General features: G+C 41.2%; 1 protein-coding gene across 6 annotated transcripts in view; it reads right to left on the bottom strand.

Moving 5' to 3' along the window:
- Positions 1 to 20,095, bottom strand: part of MYLK (myosin light chain kinase) — a 1,681,938-nt gene that overhangs the window by 1,261,740 nt on the left and 400,103 nt on the right. Inside the window, exon 1 of one of the 6 annotated variants that reach the window (XM_069224659.1) lies at positions 12,336 to 12,401. The exons of the other annotated variants lie outside the window; for them this stretch is intronic. Coding sequence (XP_069080760.1) covers positions 12,336 to 12,386 — 51 coding nt within the window. The 5' untranslated portion in view covers positions 12,387 to 12,401. Of the gene's footprint in view, positions 1 to 12,335; positions 12,402 to 20,095 lie in introns of those variants that run through there. 6 annotated transcript variants of the gene reach the window in all.

The following is a 20,095-nucleotide window of genomic DNA, read 5'->3' as shown; positions in this document are numbered from 1 at the left end:
TAAATTATGACTTGCCTAATTAATATTCATTAACCAATACCCATGCAAATAGGCAATGTGTGATGCAACCTGCAAAATAAACCCACACATTTGTCACATGGTGAACCGTCCAGTCTATGGTCGGTGCAGCCAGTTAACGGTGTGCCACGGTACGGGCAGGAGCAATTCACCCTATTTTCTAATATGGCCCTCAGGTCACTATTTAGGGAGGGTTTAAATTGAGAACGGATTTATTGGTTTAAGTCCTCTTATCTAAGCAGCAGATATATATATATATATATATATATATATATATATAATTCAATCCAAGACCTCCACTGAGCCTCTAAGTACACTTAATTAACCATCTGCAGAGACTCAACTGAGCTTCCAGTTACACCTCACTTGGCACCTTCAGGCACCAAACAGTACAGCTCCAGACACTTCACTTGCATACAGCATTTTGAAGCTTGCAGTTTGTCCATGACCAGCAAGCTTCATTTGCCCATCACTCTCTTGTCCTTTCTATCGTTATCTCCTCGTTCTTCTGTTGTCCATTCATATTGTATCCCATTTTGTCCCCATGCATGCTGGTCATAAATGGTGTTCAAGAGGCATCTGAGAATTTCTTGTACCTTGGAATCAGATTTGTACTCCATCTCCCAGAGGACCCCACAATGATAACCCTTGTTCCATTCGTCTTAATTAATCTTTATGGAAGGATATTTGCTGAGATGACAAGCAATGGTAAATCCACGTGTCTTTTATTCCAGGTGCAAAAGACACAAAAAGTAAGCAAGAGGCTTCTGGAACAACTGACACAACCTGTGTGTCCCATAGATAACAAAGATATGACAAAGGAAACCATTGAACCAGAAAGATTCCACCCCCACTCTACCGACAAAGGTGCAGGTGCTACCACATATTCCTCCCTACAACATAGTGCAACAACAAAGCAACACAACCTCAGCCAGGCAAGAAAACACAAATGGAAACTAGACAATGTACACATTTGCACCCTCACAGAACATTTAATGCAAAAATCTTGGATCCAACCTAGAGGTTGTCTTCTCCTTTGCAACCTCCATGCATCAAGGAAAGACTCTTTACTAGACACAGCAACGTGGTGTAACAAACTACTGTCTGAACATTCAAAGCTCATGAAAAACTCACATCAGGAAGCTTAGACAATTTGTCTTTGCTCTACCACTTTCTATCATCAGTTTTCACCATGAATGCACGCCTTGATTTCTTCAACTTCCCTCAGTTCTGAAAACGTACAGACCCCTTTAGGAAGATAACCTGGCAAATTCATCATCATGGCATCATCCACCTTCACACATAACTGGTACTTCTGCTTTCCAGCATACTTTAGCTGAGCAGATCCCCTCTTACCCAGCACTCATCTCATGGTAAACACCCTCCCCCTTTACAGAATAAAAGGTGAACGATCGGTATCCAAAGTAAGGTTGGTACAAACAGGCCACAACAGCTTGAGTAAGTCATGGGACCAACCTAACCTGTTGGCAGTAGACAGTTGTAGGTTATTTTTTATGATTCTATAGCATCTCTCACTGAAACTATTACTCCTTTGATTTAATGACATGGTGGTGTACACCACTACCCATGACAATTTTCTGTAGAATACCTTCCCTGGCAAACAAATTATCCACAAACTCAATGACTAAAGCACTGTTGGCACCATTAAAACATTTGTCATCAACTGATGAGAAATATAGCCTATGACCACAATCGCAACCTTGTCACACCCCTTCAACACATTGACACAACTAATGATGTAGAGCCCCGGCTTTGCCCATGAATTCTCAGATACTAGTACAAAAATCAGCAGACTGGGAACTGTGGCCTGAGTCTTGTCATTGAACAAATTTAATATGCATTTCTTCACAATTTGTTCGACACTTCTGTCCAATGATATTTTTCCCTGACCCTCCTTTTCATTGCCCTTATACCGATATGCCATTGATGGACAAGGTCTATAATACTGTGCCACATGTTGATTGATAGCATTAATAAGTCCGAACATCTCAGTAAACCATTAGTAAGTGACAATTTACAGCAACATAGCAGTAGGCCACCACACCTTCACCCAGCTTTCTCAAGACAGGCCGTCCCACTCACATACCCCACAACCTTCCTGGAACAATAATTATCTGCCAAACCCCTTAGATGTCTCTTTCTAGCCCTTTAGAATATCATTTTGTAGATGTTGGTTGTGTTATAAGTGTTTTATTCGAAATGGGCATAAGGGAGAAATTTAAATAAAGTAAATATAAATATAAATATAAATAAAGTTGAAAAATGGCAACTGAAGTTGAAGTAATTAATGTCAGTGCTAGTAGTAGACTGTACACTGAAAAGAAAGGGGAGACACGTGTAAACACATACCCTACAAGAGATAATAAAAGTGCCCCATTTACTGAAAATCTGGATGGGCAATATAAATGAACAACTAACATTTTCAGGGATGAGTATCACTAAAGTGATTGATTGGTATGAACCTCTGGATTGTATTCCCATGAGCTAAATAAGCCCGATGATTGCAAAAGGCATGCAACCAACTGCAATGAAACAGTGAAGGTGTTCCTTTAACTACCTAAGCAGATTTCACACCAGGAGTTTATCAATCTAAAAACTGTCTGAGGGCCTTACTGGGTGTCTCTCTGAAAACAGTCTTAAAACAAACAAGAGGTAGTGCTGAAGCAGTATTGAAAGTAGGAAACAAACTTCGGAACAATGCATCAGCAGCACAACAACATCCGTAGACAAAGAAGAGAAGCATAAAAATACAGAATGAGCAATGCAGCCATAAACTACAACCAGGCAATGAAATTTAAAACAGAAGCACATCTCAACAAGAAACAAGAGACACAGGCAACAGCTCAGCCACCTGAACAGTGTTAGCAGCCAACACATCTATACCTTACAAGATGAGTATCTGACACAACACATGTCAAACCTGAAATCATATGCAGTTTAATTTAGGAGTTCATTTAAAATGAGTTGGTTTCAAGCAAAAAGTGAAGGGAAAATGTTAAGGTACCTGCTCACTGATAGACATAGTGAATTTTAAGCAGTTTAACCTTAACACAGTAGTGTGCAAAACTAAACTGCTGAAGACATCACATGGAGGCTAAAGCACCATACGTTTTTGACACAGAGAGAAAAATTACTTAAGACAAAAGATTGCTACTGAAAAGGCTCTTCCACATTAAGCCTGGTTGGTCCATTCTACAGATAGGACAACAGCCTATATCACTTAGGACTCAACCTAGGAAAGAAGAGTGAGAGGTACAGTCGATAGAGCCTAGTGCATTTGCTCATACAAACCTCTTGTCTTATAGGTCCTGCCTTGTGAAAGTTGCTGAGTAATCAACAGTAACGCCCTATGTGTATGTTGCCAACCCTTTTAGCCCCAGCTTTGTGCACTTGCTGCCTAAGTGCCTAGGCTTGGGTTGGTTTCAGGTTTGTGTAAATGAGAGGGCCAATGTTGGTGTTGCCTCACTGATGATCAGGTCTTGCCATCCTTAAGTGCTTGCCAGAAGAAGGAATAATCCAACATGCTAAACCTCCATCAGAAAACGGTAAGAAAGCCTCCCAGATATACGTCTTCTGAGCAATTTACACAAAAGTATTAGCATCATACTATTTTCCAGTTTTTGAGCCTCCAAAGTTATATGTCTTTTAAGAACTCTAGCTAGATTTAAACCACACATACGGCCTATATAAACAATTACGTTAAAAAGTCAAATTAAGAGGCACATCTTTTTTTTAATGTTTCACAACACATCAAGTATATACTCTTACTTGGCCGTTTTCTTTATAGTTCAATAATGGGATATTATCCTGGACATGGTTAGTGTAAACATATGATTGAATACACTATTCGACTGGTTCAAGCAAAATTCCATTCCTTCATACCAGATTCTCCCTTCTAATGCATGCATTCTTACTTTCTTTACATCAGGATCCAATTCTTCAGAGAAAAGCTAAATATTTATTCCATGGGCTCATATTTGTGAAGTACTCTGAATCTTCGCTGCATAGTTATCTGACAAGGTAAAACACAATACAATATGGGGAGCAGATGGCGGTATGACTGCTGAGATACCTTAGTCTAATACAAAGTCTAATCCCCAAAGTATTCTACGATTTGTGGCCGAGTTTCTTAAACAGTGAACCACTGAACAGTAGTTTAAGTTCATCAGTGCTGCAGAAGTAACTCTTGTGTGAAAACTGTGTTCCTGGGACATTGTTAAACCATTCTCGTCTCCCTCAACTGCTAATAGTAGCATTCTCAGATCAGTAGAATATGACAGTACATACTTTGCTTGCTTGACATGCGTACTATGTTTTAAGGTTCTCCTTTTGTCCATGCAACACAAGAATCATCTGCATGGCTCGAGCAAGAGCAATATGCCAAAAGTCTGCATTCTTGGCCTGACCATTTGGACAGTAGGTCTCCCCTACTTTATTACATACCTTTTCCATATTTTCCTGCCTGCTTAAACGTTTACCTTTTCTAGATGTTTCCAAGGAAAGCAATTAGTTTTCCTTTGGCTATTGCACCCATTCCATGGATAGTAAATTAACTATCCCTTCCTTAAATTAATGGGTTTATATGGACTAAAGTACTCACTGCTGCATATTGAAATGACCCTGTCAGTTACTGAGAAGTTATGTGACTCTATGGTCATGGAACCCCAAGGGGACTTATAATGTATAATGTATGGCAGGGATACTTTAGTCCTTAAAATGCCTGGCCACACCATCACCTTTCCCACAAACCAGTTACATCATTAGTGTGTTGCTCTTTTATACAAAATCGATAGCATGTCTTTAAACATGGAGAATTCAAGCAAAACCTCTGGTGCAAAATGAAATACACCAAAAGCAGTTGGATTCTTCTGCAAAAAGATATTAGAATCCACTTAATACACGTCAGATTAAAAATGCTGTAGCTCAAAAGTGTAGAAACATGCAGAGAGATTCTGCCTTTTCTAGCACTACATAACGACTACAAAAGATAAACATATTGCTATAAATATCTAATTTCTGTATATCACTGTTCATCTATAAAAAGCAGAAGGAAAAGCCATTCCTTTTCATTTTTGAAGTGCAGCTGTAATTATGCTCTGTGTCCTGCCTTTCTCCTTGGCCCTTCCTCTAGCAACAGGCATTGTGACACCATAACGCAACTATAATTACTTATTACAGTTGAGTGGCTACTTCATTTCTTTAGTACAGGTTATTAGATGTGGCACAAGTTTCTTTAGAGAAAGTTTATATTTGGTATATTTAATTTTATAGTGTTTGGTTTCAACTATTTGTATGTGTGATCTAGTTTTAGTAAGGATATAATGTCAGAACTCCGTTTTTGTTTTTTGCCATAGGCTTGGTTGTTAAAGGTTACATTCTTTTATATCTTTTGTTTATATAACATACTGCAGTGACGTCCATCTTCAGAAGGACTGAAGGACCCTTCAATGTCTCCTTGAAGTGACACAGAGCAAAGAAACCTGCTTTCATCTCTAAATAATGTATATGTTCTTGTTTCTCTGACATGTTCCATTCCCCCTGTTTCTTGACTTCTGCACATTGCACCCCATCCTAATGTGCTTGCATTCAAATTCAATGCATAATCTGTAACTGTCCCAAACACTACACGCCCATTCCATGCTTCCAAATTTTCCAACCACACTTTTCCGACACTCACTTTCTCTCTCTTTAACAGCAGATTGGCATTCCCAATTTATCAAGGATCACAGCAAATGGATGTTGAACATGGAGATTTTCAGGGCGATAGAGCATTCTATAGGTCCAATAGAAGTAGACCTCTTCGCAGCTTGATTAACATACCAGAAGAAGGACTATTTCACTTGGCATCCAGATCCAGATGCATTAACAGTGGATGCTTTTACTCAGAACTGGGCACATTTGAAGGGGTATGCATTCCCTCCTTTTGCAATGATCCAGAGGGGGTTATTGCGGGTGATGAGACAGAATTGTCAATTGGTATTAGTAACTCCTTTCTGGAACACTCTGATTTGGGTTCTGTCAATCTTCGAAATGGCAGTAGAAATTCCATTACTATTAGCTTGTTGCCAGGGAATGTTCAAAGGTATAGACTGAGAAGAATATCCCATTGTGGAAGCAGGTATGCTCAACCTTCAAGCTTGGAGTATATCAGGAATTCAGAGAGCTTTAGAGGACTTTTGGGGAAGGCTTCTGAGCTCCTCGATGAGTCTTGGACTTCAGGGACAAAGACGAGGTACAGAGGATGTTTGGGCACGTTGGTGCGTGGAATGGAGTATGGATCCCGTGGAAGCAGGTGAGGAGGAGAATTTCTTAGCAGAACTGTATGATTAGGGTTTAGTACACAGAACTTTGAATTGCTACAGATCGATATAGCAGCAGGTCATTGTCATTTGGAGGGTTTATCTGTAGGTAGGAGTCTGTTGGTGTTTAGAATGATGAAAGGTACTCGTTTCAAAAGACTTTATAGGTTGAACTATGATAAATTATGAGATGTGAATTTAGTTTTGAATTTGGTTGTTTGAGCTAGTCAACAAATAGATTCATGGTTTTTATGAACAGAAAATTGTGATTTTATGAAAGACAAGGAGGCTAGCATTATCTCTCCCTCCATCCCTTGGAGGTTGCAAAAAAAAAAGTGAAGATGATATGCAAAGTAATAAAGTGCATATACAATGTTCATATTGTTACATTGATGATTAAGTATATAGGAATTCAGTAGACATATTACAAGAAATTATATAATAGGTATATCAATTATGTTTTCTTTAGATAACTGAAGTATCATTTTGGAAGAAATTTGCAAGAGATCAAGCAGGATAATCAGAGCAGCACCAAAAAAGGAAAATGTTGGCGTGTTAGGTACTTTTATAGAATGAAAGTTCTATTTTGTTTTTGTTGTCATACTTGGTTCTAATATGGAGCTTTGAAGGTTGCTGCTTGGAAGTGGCAAATAAAAGGGTTTGTGCATAATGTTAGCCTACTTGTCAACAATCACAATTCTCAATTCAGTAAAACTATGAGAATTGGCATTTCCACCTCACACTTATATGTATCCATATTTCTTTAACCTGCACTCTGCAGTTTCCCCTCAGATCTGTTTTTCTCCAATTTGTATTCACCCATTCAGTATCTCCAATGTATGTTCCTTCTCAAATTCTTTTCTTGCTGTTAATTTTAGTTTTCATCTTACTCATAAATGTAATATCCTTTCCCTTTTCAGCACTGTCTTGTTCCACACTGCATAGCAGAGAATGTTTCATTGATAATTTCCAAGGTTCGTGCAGCATGGTTAATTCAATGTTTTTATCAGTTACTCTTGGAAATAATGAATACTACTATGCATAATGCAGTATCATATCAACTAAGAACAAGCACATATCAATCAAGAAATAAAGACTTACTTGATTATTTCAATATTTGACACTGAAAAAACTATGGTAAATAATCAAAGATTCCATCCTGAGATTTATGGTGTCATAAAAGTGGTAGATTGTTTTTGAAATTTGGGTTAATGGTTGAGGGTGGTAAACCCTACAGAAGCAGAAACCACAACCTGTCAGGGTGGAACAGAGGGGAATAGAAGCAAACCCCAAATTAACCTGTGCTTAACCCTTTGGTAGTATGGCACAAAAGCAGTCAAGATTAACTTAGCAATCTGTAAAATATTTTTGAGGCACTTCATACAATAATAAAGTGAACACACAACACAAGAAAAATCCTACACCAATTTAGAAAAACAGAATAACATTTAATAACTTATTTGAGACTAAAAATACAATCAGTAGAACTAGAGATAAGTAATTTTAAAGGTTAAAGTGAAAATAATGCCTAACAGCACAAAGTGCCAACTGTGGCTATCTGGTCAAGCCTGACTGGGACAAATTCACAACCGCTATGGAGCACAGGCCAGCTACAGGGACCAAGTTAGGCCTGCTAAATAAAAGTACCTTAAAGCCTCATTCCAGAGCGTTGAGAGATCCAATGCTGAGTATGCGTTGCAATTCTGAGGATCTGCAAGGCTGCAATACGAGGTCCAGGGTCATTGGCTAGAATGCCCTCAATTGTCTTGCGATGCAAAGTCCTGCATCAAAAATGCATTGTACACCAGCAGTTCTGAAAAAGCTGCAAAGCAAAGTCCTGCATCATTATTGAGGATGCCGCTGATGAGGGGCTTATGATGTAAAAACTTGAATCGAGGATGTGTCACGTTACAGCAGTTATAAGGAGGTCGCGGTCCATGATGCGAGGTTTGGCATCGGGCATGCATCGCAATGCAGCAGCTCTGAAGCGCTTGTGAAGAGATACGTCACAATGCATCGTTTCTGCTCACAGAACCACAGCTGGGCTGGCAGAGCACCTTCAGGCTCACTTCCACGCCTCCAGGAGGAGGGTGGAACCACTTGGGGCTAGGACTCACAGAGGACAGACTCAAGGTGCTGGGTTTAAGGTGTTTACAAGCCTTTCTTTTCTGCCCCTGAGGCTCTGATCATGAGGCCAGCCAATTAACCCTTGAAGTCACTCTTGTTGTCCTGGGTTCAAGATGAAGGTCCAGTCCTTTCACTCAGGCAGCAGGGCAAAAGAGTAGCACAGTCCTTGCGGCAGAGCAGCACACCAGTCCTTCTGAGTCTCCCACAGGTCCAGAGGATTACCAAAGAGCTGAGAGTGGGTCTGAGGGTCATATATATATATATATATATATATATATATAAAGTGGCAGTCACCTCTAGGTAGCTATAGTTAGGACCGTTTTTCCACAGAAAAGGTATTTGTTGACTTCCTATATCTTTGGCACCGTTTGACAAATCTTCACAAAATCTTCCCCCCAAAAAATGTGCAGGTGATACTTGTTGCACACGGAAAGTTTGGGGGGTGATCCATCAAGCAGGGGGCGGGAAAAAGTCAGGGGGGTCAATAAAGTTGTATTTCCCATGTAAAGGTAGCTTTCGGTACGCAGATTAAATTTTTGCTTATTTGGTATAATTCCGTTCAGAGTTTTTATTTTTTTATTTAAGGAAATCCAAATTTGTATATGTAGGGCCATGGATCCTCCCCGACAACTTCATGAATAATGACGAGCTCATGTAGGGAAATGCACAGCTCTGATTGGCTGCCAACACTTCAACAAAGAGGTGTTGCCAGTTGTCTTGATGGTCTGTTTCAGAAGAGTCCCTCAAAAAAACATGTGGAAAAAACGAAAAGAGGCCTGGGTAGAGACACCCTGAGCCCTTAGCTCTGGAGCTGGAGTCCCTGAGGGACCCTGCCAGAGCAAAAAAAGCATTTTTGAAAAACCTTTTGCCACTTGTTTTTTTTTTTTTTTTTTTTTAAAAGCCCCATGATGGGCCTGGTACGGAGGCAAAGGTAAAACATAAGGAGGGGGGCACATGGGGCCACCCTCCTGGGCTTTTCAGTGCCCCCGGGACCACCATCTCCCAGTGGCTTATTTTTAATTTAATGCAGGTGGGCCGCGCGGTCCCCAATCCTACAGCCCTGGGGACCACCACCTCCCCAGGATGTCCTTCTATTTCAATGTGGGGCGCCACACGTGCACCCTAACCCCAAGGAACCCCACCTCCCCAGGGCTTCCTTCTATTTCAATGCGGGGGGCGCACGGCCAAGGGCGTGCATGGCGCAAGGTTGGTGCTTATAGGGTGTTGGCTACAAGGCCTGGCCATGTACCGTGGTGGTTGGATTAACGTATAGTAAAGAAAATTACTATACGATAAAAAACCATAGAACCTAAAAAAAAACAAAGGTTACATGGATGTTATAGTTAGGGAATAGAATTTGGAAAAAAAATAGAAATTCACTTAAAAAAACAAAGGTTACAGGGACGTTATAGTTAGGCTCACATTTTAAATGTACAAAACCATAAAAATTCACCTGTTAGTTAGAGTTATCTCAAGGCACTATAACTTGTGCCCTAAGGTAACTATAACCTACGCCAAAAGGTTTTGGAGGTTTGCACTCCCAGAGGTGTTTGAAATTTCCTGTCTCTCTTCCCTGGCCCCAGCTTTTCTAGGGTCACAATAAACCAGTGTCAAATCCTTTGTGAGTGTGCTTAGGTACAACCTTTGGGATGAACAAGTGTGGTAGGTGACAGATCCTCATCAAGTCAGAGATGGCCATCCTGCCAATATCTATGCTCCTTTTTCTCTCTGTCTGGGAGAAATATACAGAGAACAACTGCTAGATACACCTAGTCATGTGACCCAGGAAACAGGCTGCAGGCACCAAGTGGTTAAGACAAATAAAAACAAACTTTCTAAAAGAAGCATTTTCAGAATTGTGACTTAAAATCTGACTTTATCATTAAAGAGTCACCAAACCTAAGATTCCTACCTGCTCCTAGAAGAAAATGCACACTTATTAAATGCAATGAGTTAACCCAATTCTAACCTATGGGAGAGGAAGGCCTTGCCATAGTGAGAAATGAATTTAAAAGTTTTACAGTAGCAGGATATGAATAACTAATAGGTACATGTCCAACTCTTTAAATACACTGCACCATGCCCCCTGGGCTGCTTAGAGCCTACACTAGGGGTGACTTATGCATAATAAAAAGTTTCAAATAAACTGCACACACAGGTTACAATGGCAGGCCTGAGACATTTATTCAAGGTGACTTAGGTGGGTGGCACAATCAGTGCTGCAGGACCACTAGTAGCATTTCATGTAGTACCACTTTACCAGGGACTCACAAGTTAATTAAATGTGCCAATTAGGTGTAAGCTAATGTTACCATGTTTAAAGGAGCGAGCACAAGCACTTAAATACTTTTTTAGTAGTGGTAAGGTGTTCAGAAAACAGAAGGATGAAGGCAAAAAGTATGGGGATGACCCTGCAGACAGGGCCAAGTCCAACAACTGTCAACTCCTTTTCACATGCAGCAGAGTTTGGGATCATGAAGAATGTGAAAAAGCTGTGAGTGGTCCTCGAGTTTGTAGTTATTTCACAACTTGAGTCTTATTGGCCAGGCTCATTAGTTCAAGTAAGCCACCAATAACGTTAGTTTCTTCTGACAAAGATGCATCCATCACTACACAAATGCAGAATACGAGAACAAAACCTTCCATGAGTTATAATCCAGAAACGTTCATGCTCACAGACTGGAAATTCAAATTTAAATAATGATGAATTCCTAAATCTAGATAGCAGTCCGCAAAACGCCAGTGCTGTTCTGTAAACATGTCAACTGAGGATCAGAGCTTCGAGTATGACTTCGGACCACTTGAGAATGACTTCTTCCATCATGAGAATATACAATGTAAAAATGATATTCATTTTAGGTTGCAGTGTAGAAGAATAAAACACGTTACCAAGCTCCCGAAATCATTTTACTGTATATATTTTTCATTGCAATGAAGAATGTGAGAAAATAGATCGTGAACTTTGTTACTTGGACTTCACAGTCGAACCGCCTATCCCTTGACATTAATATGTATTGTTATAACGTGGGCTTGAGTTTCATGTATAACCTGAATGCTACGCTGTGTCCAAAACATTTGACAGATCTGTGAGTAGTAAACAAGTTTCGTTGTAGTCAGAACCAATATTTGTACTAATTGACTTAGGCGCAAGATTGAGGCCCTTCTCCTGTTGTCCTGTGTGCCTGGCGGATGCAAGCGCCATCTTAGTGCAGATATGCATGCCTGTCTGTTATTTTTCGACCGTAGTAGTATTATCTTAGTGATGATATGCGACTATATAGGGCGTATCACTAGAATCAATTAACTGTATATCAGGGATGGAAGAGGAGGGAGGCTGAGGAACTGCTGTGGTATTTGATGCATGAGGTGCAAGCTACTGCTCCATTTTCACTTTTTGGATTCAATGTGACGCTACCATGCAACTTCATGATCCTCATGAATAATGTTTTTTTTAGTTAAAATCTTATTAGTTATTATCTCAGAATTTTCAGACACATTTGCCCCGCCGTAACAATAATGCACTTCAAGGGCATATTTTGATTAACATGGTGCCAATATCATGCTATTTTGATCTATGTATTAGTATAGTTTTGTAAACCCATCCTGGACCATTGTCGGTAGTCGCTTTTGAATTTGAGAAAGCACTGTTTTTTTCAGGTTGCTTTTTAAAGCAGAACAGATTCCAACTCTTTTGAAGAGGTCCAGTCCGGTGCTACTTAATCTGAAACATACCTCAATGGGTAAATGAATACTTTTGCATTTGGCAGAGTGCCAAAAATTAAACACCTTAACCTGATCCTATCGAGGATAGACAGTCTGGGCCGAAATAAAAAGCATGACCCATGCACTGAATCAAAATTAGTTCCTTACCATAATAGTAAAAGATTTGACGTGGCCGGGCAACCAGGCTGAAACGAGCATCCTTTAAGCGTCCACATGAATAACGAAAACAGTCTTAAAAATGGGAAGATCAGTGTTTCTGAAACATACAAACACGCCACAGACTGACTTCACTAACTTTAAAATTCAGTGCAATTTCGAGATCTAACAAAGATGTCTGAGCGTAGGTTAAATATTTGAAAACAAACTATAATTGTATTCATTACAGATAAACTTGTACAATTGGAGCTACCAGCTCATACAGATGTCTGTAATCAGTGGGTGCATGAAAGGCAGTCTTTAAATACACACATCACAGAAACAGTTTTGAGGCCAAACTAATAAAAAAAATTAACATGTATCTGAAATGGAGTTATGGTGTTCATGGGAGCTCGAGTTATAGTTACTTGAATAACCAATTATAACAGCTGCATTTCTATGGTTTTGCATGTGTAAATTCAGGACCTAACTATAATGTCCCTCTAACTTTTCTTTTTAGTGAATTTCTAAGGTTTTTTAAATGCTAACTCCTAACTGTAACATCCCTGATTTTTTAAACAGGGCAGGATGGTTGGCCTGTAGCCAACTCCCTGCATGAATCCAGCTCCACACCACACACTGCCTTTGGCTGAGTGTGGCAGGGGATGGCCACAGAACCTGGTCTGCCTTCTGGACCTCTGGCCAACCCCCCTCTTGGCACCGTAGTGGGGGTTGAGGTTTAAACTATGTGAAATAAGCATTGGTGCCAGAATGCATCCTGAGCTGTTTTTCCAAGAAGAGCCCACAGTTTAACACAAAATAACAACCCCACTGGAACACTCTCTACTGCCTAATTAGTAAGTGCTACCTCATGGGGCAAATGTATAGTGCATATTCCACACTACAGATGTGTAAGGGACCACAAGGTAATGTCTCCAGTGACCTTGTGTGTCTGTAATTTTGGCAATGTGATTGTTCCTCAAGCTTCTTCATACAGAAATATGCAATAACAAGAATCCTCATGTAGAGAGGACAACAAGATTACACACAGTTGAACCTCCACCAAACAAGGATACTTCCTCTTAATTATATGTAGCAAATGCTTCTTTGATTGGTGGAGATGTGCTCATACTCCTCTGCATTAAAAATGCATGTCCAAAATCGGCAGGGAAATGTGCTCCGGGGGCTTCTTAGTAAGCTGTCTATCGTCCTGGAAAAAGGCAGGGTGTTATTGTATGTCTCTAACTTATATGTGCCAGGCCACCTGTAGTGGTTAAAAGCGAGAACGATGATCTCTGGTCTCAAGAGCAGATTACAAGAAAGATCACACTCTTAACATTCACTACATTAAGATACTGCACTCAAAGTAGTGGCCAAAGACTCCTTGAAACACGGGGGACCTCAATGCCCCCACGGTCCGTTCTGGCTTTCCACCTCCAGTGCGAGCCAACATTGCTCCTGCATTCAGACAGCAGCTAAAAATGCTGCTTCCTGAGGGCGGGAGCAATCCTTTCATCTATTTTCCTGCCCGATTGACAGCTGGTAGGAAAGCAGATGAAAACTCCACTCCCAGTGAGTTGGAGCAGTTTACCTGCTTTCTCCTGCTGGGAGAAGAGTCACAGTTTTCTCTCACTTGGATGGCCCAGTCAAAGCTCCTGGCAAGTGAAAGCCACATGCTATCTCCCAAGGGTGCACACCTCAGGAGATAGGTAGCTGCCCTTGGAGGTGGTAGTCCCCTGGGCCATTAATGGTCCCAAGTCTTATTAATGACCCTTCTGACCCTCAAGAGTCAATGAGGGGGGTCCACGCGCCCCCCCTCCTATTTTCTTATCAAGCACCCGGGAGGTAGTGGTCCCTGGGTCTCTTTCAAGCCAAAAGAGGAGTGTCCTTGCGGCCCCTCTTTTAAATAATCTTAAGGCTCTGGGGAGGTGGTAGTAACAAGGGCTCTTAGGCGCCAAAGGCGGGGGTCCGCATGGCCCCCCTATATATAATTAAAGCTCTCGAGTGCTGGTGATACCCAGACACTGTTAAGTGCATGGAGGGTGGACATATGTGCCCCATCCCTAAACATTATAACTCAGCATGCTCCTGGGACCTGGCCTACCTGGGGGCTTAAAAAAATAAAAACGCAGGAGACTGTCCTTGTTTTTATTTCTCTAGAATCATGGAGCCACCATGATTTACGGCAAAAAAAATAAAAAAAAAAGTTTTTTGCTCTGGTGGGGTCCTAGGGAGACCCAAGCACCAGGACTAGGGTGTAAGAGTTTTCCAACACTGCCCTCTTTTCTTTTCTTTAAACTTTATTTTTGGGACTTCGCTCAGTCAGATCAGACCAATTGGATCTCAGCATGATCTCTGGGATCCGTGGAGGATCCCCATTTTTTTGTTTCTTTAATTACTCTAAAAATACAGAATGTATTTAAACCAACTAACAAAAAGGGCTCTTTCTGGACCAAGAGCTAACTTTCTGCCAAACTTGGTGTAATTCTGTCCAGCAGTTTGGGCTGTAGTTGTGTCTAAAATCCCCATGGAAATTGCATGGGGAAAAAGTATTTTTGGATCCCACCGTTTTCTCACCCCCTGCTAAATGAATCACCCAGAAGCTTTCAACGTTGCAGCTAATCAGACTGTTTTACTAGTTTTGAAAATTTTGTGAAGATTCGCTAAACTTATTGGCAAAACAACTAAAAGCTTTTCCTACGGGAACTAGGGGCCAGATGTAGCAAAGGGTTTTACCCATTCTGTCTCTATGGGAAAATGTGTTTGTACATATGGCCCTTGGTCTTAACTATACCTACTGCCAACTGCCAGTAGGTTATAGTTATATTTTTTATTGCCAACTGGCGGTCGCTAGTAGGTAGTTCCAGTTAGGACCTAGTTTTCTTAGGAAGAGTGTTTTTTTGTTTTTGCCAATAACTTTGATGCCGCTTGACAAATCTTCATGCAATTTTTAAAACTAATACTATAGTCAGTTCAGCAGCTGTCTTGAAAGTTTCGGAGTAATCTGTCAAGCATTGGCAGAAAAAAAAGGGGTGTCTCAAAACACGTTTTCCCCACTCATTTTCCCATAGACATGCCTACAGTCTGAACAGCTGGACGGGATTACCAAATTTGGCAGAAAACTAGATCTTGGTGCACAATTTGTGCTTTTTGTGATTTGGTGTAAATTCGTTCAGTAGTTCCTGAGATATTAAAGGTTAAAATATATATATATATATAGGGACGCAGAGAATCCATGGATCCAACTGTCCCTCGGCTGATATCTGAGTGGCTGCAAAAACTTAAACTGGGAAGTGTTGGCAGCCATTTTGGGACTCAACTTCAGCTGACTCTTAAAGAAAAGCCCCCCCATAAAAAGGGGTCAAGGTAGAAATACTCTTGCTCCTTCGATTTGGTCCTGTGGTCCTCCTGGGACCCTGCCAGTGTAAAAAAGCATTTTCTAAAATAAAAAAACAAAAAAAAAAAAAAAAAAAAAGCAAAATCCACAGATTGATCTCTGGATTTTGCTGAAATTTGTTTTAAAAAGTGGTCTCATGCTCTTTTTATTTATATTGCCCCTGGGTGGGCCAGGTCCCTGGGGCATCTCCATTTTACATAGTGAGGAGAGAGCACAAGGGGTCCCCCTTCTAAGGTTTTGAAAACTCCGGGGTCCACCACATCCCCAGGGCTATGTTTATTAATAATATGGGGGGCTGCACAGACCACCCGGGCCCCAGGGACCACCACTTCCATGGGCTACATACATTTAATTAAATTGTTGTGGGGGGTGCACAGAACCCCTAGGGCCCTGTGGACTGACACTTCCCAGGGGAAACAATATTAATATGATGCAGGGGGCTGCACAACACCCCAGGCCCCGGGGACCATGACCTCCCCAGTGCTATGAAGTAAATATGAGGCAGGGGGTCACGTGGACACTCCCTGGACCCTAGGTACCGACACCTCCCCATGGCTATAGTATTAATATGATGCGGGAGACAACCGGACTCTTGTGCACCAGGGACCACCACTTCCCCGGGGCTATACAGAAGAAATAATGCAGGGGGGCAGTGTGGACCTCCCCGGGCCCATGGGACCACCACCTACCCGTGGCCAAAACATTTTCAATACAGAAAGAGGGGGGCCATGCGGGCCCCTCTCAGGCCATATACAGCCCCGGGGACCACCACCTCCACGGGTCCGGCGCTGTGCAGAAGAAAGGAGGGGGGAATGTGGCCCCCTTTCTAGAGCCATATATGGCCCTGGGGACTACCACACCCAAGGTCCAGCTCCTGCTACCTTTGCAGGGTGCCCACCCTCAGGAGGTAGCAGTTTGCTTTCGCTTGTCAGGAACTGTGACAGCTCCAGCCAAGCAAAAGCAAACATAACTCTGCACCCAGCAATCAGGAGCATTAAAATTGATCCAGCTTGCTGGGAGCGGAGTTTTAATCTGCGGGCAGGGAAAGAGATGATAAGATTTCTCCTGCATGCAGGAAGCTGAATTTTTAGCAGCTCCCTGTGTGAGGGAGCAATGAGGTTCCGACAGGAGTCAGGAAGCTGGCTGTGGCCGTGGTGCACCTTAAGGCTCCCCCGCACTCCCTGAATCATCAAACGTTTGTGCACATGGCCCAGCAAAGCAAGTGTGTTTTCACTTCACTCCCACTATGAAGAGTTACCGGTAACCCTTGATGGAGATGTTTGCATCTTTGCTTTTTTCAAGTGCAAAATCTCATGTAGTGTCTGTAACGAGTGGGTTCTTTCCTGTCATCTGGTGATCGTGTTCTAAACTTTTAAAAATTACAAGTACGTAAACTTGCCTAGACCCACCCATTTGGCCACGTTTCATATACTTTATTGATATGCAACTTGTTCCCCCCATTTTCCTTGGAAGATAGACAGCTTACTAAAAAGACCCCCCCCCCCCGAGGACGTTATCCTCCAATTTTGGAGACACATTTATGAGGCATAGGAATATGATCACATCTCCACCAAACAAAGAAGCACTTCATGAGTGCTGTGGGGTAGGCCGCAGGGACTAGCCTGCATCCAGTCCCTGTGGACAAACCCCACGGCGAAGGCCATGCATGGCACGGGGTTGGGTGCATATAGGGGATTATCCTCAGTCGAGGCCCTGTGGCCAACCATGCCCAGTACGGCCACAGGCCATGTGCGGCAGTGGTTGGAGTAACATAAAGTATCTAAAATTACTTTATATTAATAAAACCATAGAAATTCACTGAAGAAACCAAGGTTGCAGGGACGTTATAGTTAGGAAATTGAATATTAAAAAAATAGAAATTCACTTATAAAAACCAAAGGTTACAGGGACGTTATAGTTAGGTCCTGAATTTACTCACAATAAAACAGAGAAATTCAGCAGTGAGAGTTTTTTCAAGTAACTACAACTTGTGCCCTAAGGTAGCATAACGTGGCACCTTGCTATGCACTGCTAATTACCCCAAATATTACAGCACTTGTGATGACTTTTATAACATCATTAAAAATATCAATGTAGCATTAGCAGTCAAAATATTAAAGAGAAAACTGTGCATGGCGAAGGTGCGAATTATAGTCACCTTAGGGCATGAATTATAGTTTGTCTAGTTTATCTTTTGTCAGATGAACCTCTTTGTGTGGTATTTTTTATGGCCTGTGGTTGGAAGATTTAAACATACAATTGCCTAGAAATACCCTCGACCAAGGTATTATCATTTGATTTTCAGTGCCCCCAGACAAGATTAAAAACAAAGTACTGATGTGAAATATTTACATTATGGACTCTACAGTTACAGATTGGTCAACACGTTTCAGCCTTCCTGTGCCCAGCCCAGGATCCTGTACTTTATTTGGGTCAAAAAATTACAAAGATCCCTCTCATGATAAGTAGGATATTACCTCTTGATTTGGAACCTATATGGTGCAAACTTCTTACATTCCAACATACTTTTCTGTCATGCCACACACTGACAAAGACCTACTGAAGTACTTCCCCAGTCCATTTCTTGTGGGTGAGAAGAGCATATCAAGAAATCATAGTTACTTTTAACCACTGTAGTGACTAAGTTCGATGAAGCATGCCACTAGAGTAATATCCACCGGTAGAGAGTCCTTTTAACAAACCAGATGGTTTCCTTTAATTAATAGGACTTAACAAGAGATTTATCCTAATACAAAGTGACCAATCATGTACATGAAATTTAAATTATGCTTGCATAATTGGAAATTCCATTTTATGCTTGTAACACAAAATTTCTGAAATTACACCATTATGCCTTGTTGCATAATTATTCCACCATTTGTGGTAAAATTATGACACTGGAACAATGCAAACAACCAGAAACCACGCGGGTGCTTTTTCTGCACTTGTGTTTTTCACACCTTGTTCTTTAGAGAAAAATACATACTTGCATCACAAATTGACAAGAGGACACATTTCACATTACACTATAGTGCTTAAAGAGAGATTTGCATTTTACATATTTTCCCAAAATATTGCACACGCCTAGTTGTGGGTGTCCTTGATATCAGCCTTTTATGTCTACATGCTTATAATACTTGCTCCTGTTTTAGAGTTGTTCAGATGTTTTTGCATCACATCATTTTTAGTGGTACCATATGTTCTGGAACACATGTGGTGCCAACTGATAATTTTCCAGCCTTTTTTCTTGAGCCAAAAAAGTTCAGCTCACAAACCTGTTATTGCGATGAGTGATCGCCGACAGGGTAATATGGGTGAGAAAGATTTCAAACATCAGCACAGCCTAGGGAGAATTCTGCATTAGTATGTTTAGCCCTGCCTCTAGTTCAACAGCACCAATGTTTGTACATACCTTCGTTGGAATCACCATGACCATCAAGAAAGGGTACCAGGGTGGAGGGAGTTATGGACTTTAGTGCACTTGAAACTCTTAGTGCTCTTGCTCTTAGCAGTCAACTGCTGCACAGCATGTGAGGAGGGGATTGAGCCCTATTTGCTACCCATGGCTCGCATTTCACCAGCAAATTAAAGTATGTTAAGAAGCGAAGGATGTTGCAAGAGATCAACACTTTGATGTAACTGGAGGGGGTCAAAAGGGTGTAATGTGTTTTCCACATCTACTCATTTGCAGTTTGAAAAGGTGTTGTCTATGCATGGTAAACACAAGGTTTAATTTTACCACTTTGAAATTACAATTTCAGAGCAGTAGATGAACATGTGTAAGAATAATAATGGTATACGCAGCAAGTGCTTTTTGAACCATTCACAGCCTTTGACAAAGTCAGCCTGTAAATATTACTTCAGATACCTGAGCAATGCATGGGCTTAATGGGTTAAGGAGAATTTTTTAAGAATCCAGAAGAACAGGAGGGAGGGGGAGGCCTTAGGGAAAACATTGATCAGGGATTTCATTATGTTAAAGATGTGGATAGGTCCTGAGCGCTATCTCGTAGAGATAAAGGATGTGAGGGAAAGGTCTCTCATAACCCGTTTCCGTTTGGGAATCATCAGAAGTAATCTGTGTTTCCCGTTAGGTCAGTATGGGGACAAATGTATTAGACCCTGCCCCTGTGATGGGGTGTCCCAACAGACCTTGCCCCATTTTACTTTGTTTTGTGTTTTTAATGCACCATTCAGAACTCGTTTTTTATTACCTCTACTAAGGCCCAAGGGTTTTGTGCAATATCGTCCTGCTTTTATGTGGCTGCAGATGGCCTCAGATGTATTGGTGTGGAAGGGGCTGGGATCATTCCTGAAGGGAGCTTTTACTTGGCGTAATAATGTGGAGTTTTTAGAATGAATCTTTCTATTTTAT

The sequence above is a fragment of the Pleurodeles waltl genome, chromosome 3_1 (genome assembly GCF_031143425.1).
Source record: "Pleurodeles waltl isolate 20211129_DDA chromosome 3_1, aPleWal1.hap1.20221129, whole genome shotgun sequence".
Taxonomy (NCBI): Eukaryota; Metazoa; Chordata; class Amphibia; order Caudata; family Salamandridae; genus Pleurodeles; species Pleurodeles waltl.
This window is presented reverse-complemented; position numbering and strand designations above follow the sequence as displayed.